The following is a 7,682-nucleotide window of genomic DNA, read 5'->3' as shown; positions in this document are numbered from 1 at the left end:
CACGGCTAATGAACACTATTAACATCCTACTCATGAAATGATAAATAATGGAGATGAAATAAAGAGCACAATCCCAGAGGTAATTGTGTTAATGAGCAGCACAAAAAAAAAGAGTGAGAAGAAACTTTCCAAGCACAGAATCGTTTAATTCAGGTTTTCAGGCTCATTTTCTTCACTCGTGACATTAACTTCACTCAGATTAAATAAAGCGGCGAGACAAAAGTGTGTCACCTAACATCTTATTTGTACTTACAGCACCATTAATATTCATGAGATCTTCACTTTTAGTTTTCTTTAGTTTTAATTTATTCTCGCTGCTGCTATCAAGCCGTTTCATTCAGAGCTACGAGGTGGAAATGAGTGAATTTGACGAGTTATATTTCGTTATTTGGTGTTTCCCATCACCTGGTTTCCTGAACTCTTTGTATATCATGATCAGAATGCATCATATTTTACTGGCTGATGTCATATATTATCTAAAATCTCCTCAAAGTTTCTAGAAATGCAGGAAAGTAAAAAAAAAAAATCCATTATTTACCACAGAAATAAGTTCAAGTTCAGACCAGCAAGAAAAAAAACTTCACTGACTTCTGTTTATTTGAGTGTATTCACCCTTTATTTACTTGTTTCCGTCGGTCAGGTAACTTTGAGCTGGTGAGTTTGCTGTTGGAGCGAGGGGCCGACCCCATGATCGGGACCATGTGTCGAAACGGCATCTCCTCGGCTCCGCTGGGAGACATGAACTCATTCAGCCTGGCAGCATCTCACGGCCACAGGTAACACAGGCCATCACACACACACACACACACACACACACACACACACATATATATCTATTACCCTGGTCGTTCTGCCTCCTCTGACCAAACCCGGCAGCTCATGAGCGGCAGATATCTGCCTCTCCCCCGTCGGACAGGCGGCGACGATAAGCGCCGCAGTGCTCACAGGCACTTATGGCTCCGGTTTGACATCATTTCCCTGCAGCCGAGGAAGATAAAGCCCATTAACATTCAGGGCAGAGAGAGAGAGGGGGAGCTGTTAGGAAGTGGAGTGGAGGCGCAAGCCAACAACACAATGCAGCATTATTAAGACAATCAATTATAGCATGATGATGATCGTGCTGCAGCGCGTCGTGAGCAAGGTTCAAACGGCAGCAGGAGGAAGGAGGAGGAGGAGGAGGAGGAGGTGGGGAGAGGGTCTGACATCAATCTGCTCAGACTCAATGACAAAAAGGTGAAAAAACACGACACTGATCTCTTTTAAGTTCCTCTTTTAGAAGTTTGGCAGTTGGCAGGAAGATTTAGCTCCACAGCCGTGTACAGTATTATAGGATCGTTGTAGAGAGCTGGAAGAGAAGGGGTTAATTTCTGAATCTAAAATTTTAGAAATTTCAAATTTAAAGTCACAGATATTCTCTGACATTATAAAGTCACGAAATTGTTAGAAAAACTCACAAAGTTGTGTTTGTTAGTTTGTTTTTTAATTCATGAATGGAACCTGCGTCTACACTTGGAAAAGCGCAGGTGCTGTAACGATGTGGTGGATCTGGACTAAAATAACAAGTTTCCTCACTGCAGGCAAAATGCAAATGAATGACATCTGTCTGTTTATTTCCTTGACCAAAATAAAACACAATTTTTCAAATTTTTGAGTAAAATTGCAAATTTGTGACTTCAGAGAACATCCAGGTTTGTTTTGTCATAAATTTGTGACTTTAAACCTGAAAATTCAGAGTTTTAAATTCAGAAATTCGTCTCACCTCCACTGAAAGTGGAAGAAATAAATCCTCAAACTCTCCCAGACTTGTTTTCTTTACATGTTATATCACTTTGGCTTGTTAGCTAACATGCTGGAATCACTTCAGAGATAGAGGAGACGCCTCCCGACTGGAGCAGATGGTGCAGCGATGCGTCTCCACGTTGCCATCACACTGTATATGTTAATGTAAACAGCTGAAGTCTATTGTTGTCATAGGCGTCCATCTGTTCCTGCCGCGTCACTCCGATGTTTCAGGCAGCTCTGATGAATTTGCAGATAAAAACTAAGAGGAGACGATCAGTTTATATAGTTTGTATATCATGACTATATCATGACACCAGGTTCAGTTTCATTAAGTTAAAGGGGAACGATGCAGGTCTGGTCGCTTTTCCTCTGTGTTGCTAACCCTCCTCTCGGCCATGTGCATTTGTTTACAACGAAGCTGGCGAGAAATCAATCAATAGACCGGTAGATAACGTTATATATATCATATACGATGTTACAACGCGTATATTTGTGTAGTTTAATCTGTCATAAACAAGAGATTACGGGTTACGGGGCGCGTTACGTTTGTGTGGCGGTGCAGCAGAGACGAGAGCTTGGTCACCGGGTCGGAGGTGCTGATCTTACAAGGTTGGTTTTCAGCCAAGAGACGCGAGGTGGAAGGCAGAGAGCCTCCATTCTCCCTGGAACTAGTTACAAGTAATTTATTTAACCATCGCTATTACTCCAAAGCTGTTTAATTAAAGGGATAGTTCAGCTTTTTTGAAGTGGGATTGTATGAGGTACAAATGGCCAGTACAATATATAGTAAAAAGTTACAATGCATCAGTTGGTCGGAAAAAAGTCTTTCTTAGGAATACTGAGTGAGTACTAGTGACTTGGTTAGTTCAAGATAAAAAAAAAACTTTTTTCCAACCAGTTGATGCATTGTAAATTTTTAGTTTAGATCGTACTCTTGAACTGGTGTATTATTTTGAGATGGGACTTCTCTTAGGCGGTAAAAAATATGCTGATTAATTGTCCCTCATTCACAACAGTGTACTCCCTGACTGTGTCTCGGTGCAGCGCGATGTGCCGGTGTTTCTCAGTGTGGGGGAGCAGAGACCTTTCTGCTGCAGATATTATACTTAATGGCCATTTGCACTTCATACAACCGCACTTCAAAAAAGCTGAACTATCACTTTAAGGTAAAAAAGTAGCATAGTTAAGGTAAAAATCCTTTATAGTTCCTCTTTAACTCACATTTCCAGTCTCTGATCGTCCACTTCCCAGCTCCTCCTCCTGCAGCTGACCCCAGGCCTCTCTCTCTTCCCATTTTTTTTTTTTTTTTACCTTTCGCCCCGACCATAAAACCATCTGTCATTCAGTCTTATCACTCTGCTTTGCCTTTAATCTCCCTCTGTGTCTTTATCTTCTCCCTCTCCTTCCTCCAGGAATGTGTTTCGGAGGCTCCTGTCCCAGTCGGAGAAGGAGAAGGGGGACGTCCTGTCCCTGGAAGAGATCCTGGCCGAGGGCTCCGACCCCGGGGAGAAGAGGTTGGCTCTGCAGGCCAACAGCGGAGGGACGCTGCGAACAGGAAAGGCCAAACTGAGAGCCCTGAGAGAGGCCATGTACCATAGCGCAGAGCACGGCCATGTGGACATCACCATAGACATCCGCAGCTTAGGTCAGATTTACTAATACATGCTTCACTGGCACACATGCTGCCTCGCTCTGTGCTGCCTCCAGCTGTCCTGGAGCTGTGCTCATGCTGTGCCTGTCCTGTCCCGTCCTGTCCAGTCCTGTGCTGTCCTGTACACACACATACACACACACACACACCCTCAGCAAATCACCGCCACCCATCCAACCATGAAACCGTCTCACAAGCGGGACTTTTTTATATCCGAGGCGATAATAGCCCGGGCCAAGAGGTGTGAACACGGTTATGAAACCTCGTGTCCTCGAGCGGCGATCGTCAGCTGTCAGCTCGACCTCATCCACTCCATCGGGCACGAGACCTGGCGCGGCTGTTGAGATGGATTGATTAATTCTAACGTGACAAAACAAATCTCAACACGAGGTCGAGCTGTTTCTTCAGCAGACAGAGCCGCAAAGTGTAGATGGTCAATTTCCCACTTTTCTGATCACTTCAGATGAATAGTTTGAAATTTGAAACGTTTAACTCTCTTGGCAAAAGTAAATCCAGAGGGTTGACACCAAAAATGAAGCTAAATTCTGCAGCCAGTTAGCTTAGCTTAGCACAAAGGTTGGAAACGAATGGAAACAGTTAGCCTCCACGCTCCGTAAGCTCAATAATCAACACATTATCATAATAACAAAGCGTAAAAAGATGTTAAATTTCCCATTTTTCTGATCACTTCAGATGAATACTTTGACATTTGAAACGTTTAACTCTCTTGGCAAAAGTAAATCCAGAGGGTTGACACCACTCTGGTGTCTGTAGGATAAAAATGAAGCTAAATTCTGCAGCTAGTTAGCTTAGCTTAGCACAAAGGCTGGAAACGAATGGAAACAGTTAGCCTTCACGCTCCGTAAGCTCAATAATCAACACATTATATCATAATAACAAAGCGTAAAAGCGTAACAAGATGTACAATTTCCCACTTTTCTGATCACTTCAGATGAATATTTTGACATTTGAAATGTTTAACTCTCTTGGCAAAAGTAAACCCACAGGGTTGACACCACTCTGGTGTCTGTGGAATAAAAATGAAGCTACTTTTTGCAGCTAGTTAGCTTAGCTAAGCACAAAGACTGGAAACGAATGGAAACAGTTAGCCTCCACGCTCCGTAAACTCAATAATCAACACATTATATCATAATAACAAAGTGTAAAAGCAACAGGCTGCAGTTTCACAGGATTATAACAAAGTCTGTTTGCAATTTACACACTTTTAATCTCAACTTTTAAATTTTGCGTCTGAAAATAGTGAAAAACGTCCCGGCTGAGCCCGAGGTGGCGCCTTTGTCCGTCCGGCCGTCTGAAACTCAAAGATAACAAATTCACGATGATATTAAACATCAAAAAGCAGCAAATCCTCCAAAGTGAGAGGCTGAAAATGAGAAAAGTGTTTGGCTGATAAATGACCATCAGTGAATTTTCCACTCGGGTTAATCATCTAATAATTTCAGCCGCGCCGCTGAAACACAAAGCTCCTTCCGTCACGCCATGATTTATGTTGATTTCACGCACTCATCACTCACTGTTCATCATATTGTTGCTGATCATTCTTCTAACAGGACGTTCTTTAATTATACTAAAGTGCTTTCTTCTTTCTTTTTTCTTTTTTTTATTCCCACCGGAGCCTCCGACTTTTCCACTAATCCAGCTCTCACCGTGCAGTCGCCCTTCAAACTCGCACTAACGCCATTAAAAAAAAAAAGTGATGGAAACATGGTCGACTCTCTGGCCTCCCTGACGTCGCACTTCCTCCTCCTCCGCTGCTGTGTGTATTTACTCTATATGTCTGCGTGTGTGTGTGTGTTTGTTGGTGTTCCCAGGCGTTCCGTGGACGCTGCACACCTGGCTCGAGTCCCTGCGCACCTGCTTCATGCAGCACCGCCGCCCGCTGATCCAGGGTCTGCTCAAGGACTTCAGCTGCATCCAGGAGGACGAGTACACGGAGGAGCTGATCACACACGGGCTGCCGCTCATGTTCCAGATCCTCCGCACCAGCAAGGTCAGCCGGCCACTTCCTAACTACTGTAGGGATGTCACGATTATAGATTTTCTTGGTACGATTATTATAAGAGGAATAATCACGGTGTTAAGACTATCACGGTTATTATGCATTATTTAATTTCACAACACTATGAATGTGTAAAATCAAATATAGTCAAAATGTAATACTAATTATATACACATTATTAATCCCCCATTGGGAAATGTTTGAAATCTTTAAAGGGATAGTTCAACATTTTGGCAAATTGGCCCATTGCCACAGTCCCTATAGTCTTAGCAGTAGGTTCGTTACCTTTAATTGTTGGTGCAAGCTATTTTTAGAAAGGCGGAGCAGAGCTGTGAGCTGCTCAGAGCTACGCTACAGAGGCTGATGGGATTTCCCTCATCATATTATCACGCTATGAGATAATAACAGAACGTTACGAGACAGAGTTGTTTTAGAGGTAAATTCATACAAAACCGCTGACGCGCATTCTTGTCGGGGCAGTTTTTCAGCAATCAGTCTCTGCATTTACCTCTAAAACAACTCTGTATTGTAACGTTCAGTTATTATCTCATAGCGTGGTGAATGTGCAGATCACAACTTGTCCACCAGAGCGTTTTGGAGTTGTTGGATTGTGTATTTGATGAGTTTGATGAGGGAAACCAAGAAATCCCATTAGCCTCCGTCTGCTAAAACTATAGGGATTATGTAATTACTTCGGCGTACACAATCAGGTGGGTTTCCCACAGGTGGTGATACATATTAGATATATTTCCTCCTGTAGCTTCTTTGCAGCATACTTTTACAGGATGGCGAGCCGTCGTTGACGTAATGCATTTGTTTGGAGGGAATAAGTCTCCTTCTGCCAAACTTCACCACTAGGCACGTCGCTTTCCTGCATCTCATACAGAACGAAAACAAAGTTTCACACTCAGTTCTTGTGTAACTTTGTTTTCGTTCAGTGTGAGTTGCTCTGATCTGTCAATAAGTATTTAGGAATCTTTGCGATTAATTAATTGTGGCGTTTAATGCTGCGGTTAATTGTGAAAACAAGTAATCGTGACATCCCTGTTCTTCACACACATGCACGTAAACAAAAACATAAAATGAAGCCGGGAACACAAACTGTCCTGTGCTGGTGTGCAGGGGCGACATTAATTCTCATATTTGCATCTATTTAGTTGCATTACAGAGCTCGTTATCATACATTTGCATAAAATATTTGTCCTGAATAGCTGATGGGAAACACACAGAGGCCGCGGCGGAGCTGTAATCTGTGTAACGTTTGTGTCCTCGCTCACAGAACGAAGTGATAAGCCAGCAGCTGTCGGTTATCTTCACCCAGTGCTACGGGCCCTTCCCCATCCCCAAGCTGACGGAGATCAAGAAGAAACAGACCTCGCGCTTAGGTAAGAGAAGAAGAGACGGTTTAAAAATAGTTCCCACCGAGCGCTTCCTGCGTTAAAGGAAGCAGAGTGACGAGGGAGCGACAGCAGGGCGAGTCAGAGGGGAAAAAACCACAGGAGGCGTGTTGTTTTTTAGGCGGGAGGCGGATTTGTCTCCTACTTTGGTGAGGTCAGAGGTCACATGTCAATCAAAGTGATTTAATATGAGGAAACATGCTCCTGTTTTCTTTTACTCCGTCTCTGATCTCTCTGCAGAAACTTTTAAAGCTTTTATATAAACTCTCCGAGAGTTGAGTCAGTTTTGTAAAACATCACTCAGCTCTTTAAAACGTCCATTTTTAACATATTTACTTCAGAAGTTTTGATCCATGAGAAGATATATTTGTAGTTTTAAGAACTAAAAACCATCTCAGTGTTGTTGTACATCTATTCACACTGGAGCTCTAACAATAATAAATTTCATAATTACTGTCATATCCAACTTCCTTGTCAGTTCGGTCGATTTGATGTTCTCTTTCCATCGAATTCACACTGAGCTGAGAAGAGCTGCTTTTAGCTGTAATTTGTTAGCTTCAATCATACCAACTTTGCAGATACTCCAAATGTAGCACAACAAAGAGCTTCACATGAATGCAACATATTAAAATCATAAAAATAAAATGGAAAAAATATAAAAAACATAATGAAAAATTATTGAATAATAATAAAATTAACAAATTAAACCATTAGAATAAAATAAGTACATAGACAGGGTTCCCACACGTCCTGGAAAACCAGGAAAATTGTTTACTAATTGTCCAGTCATGGAAAACACATGGAAAATAAGAAATAAAAAGTCAAATGTCCT

The 7,682-nt window shown here is 42.3% G+C and overlaps 1 protein-coding gene across 1 annotated transcript in view; it reads left to right on the top strand.

The window, feature by feature from the left end:
* LOC311006830 (ankyrin repeat and BTB/POZ domain-containing protein 3-A) overlaps window positions 1-7,682 on the top strand; it is a 205,894-nt gene that overhangs the window by 192,223 nt on the left and 5,989 nt on the right. Inside the window, exons 9-12 of the mRNA XM_083999812.1 lie at window positions 641-776; window positions 3,195-3,427; window positions 5,266-5,444; window positions 6,733-6,838. Coding sequence (XP_083855938.1) covers window positions 641-776; window positions 3,195-3,427; window positions 5,266-5,444; window positions 6,733-6,838 — 654 coding nt within the window. The remainder of the gene's footprint in view (window positions 1-640; window positions 777-3,194; window positions 3,428-5,265; window positions 5,445-6,732; window positions 6,839-7,682) is intronic.

Source organism: Trachurus trachurus (genome assembly GCF_905171665.1).
Source record: "Trachurus trachurus genome assembly, chromosome: 23".
Classification (NCBI taxonomy): Eukaryota; Metazoa; Chordata; class Actinopteri; order Carangiformes; family Carangidae; genus Trachurus; species Trachurus trachurus.
Note: the sequence above shows the minus strand (reverse complement) of the source record. Positions and strands in the feature narration are given on the sequence as shown.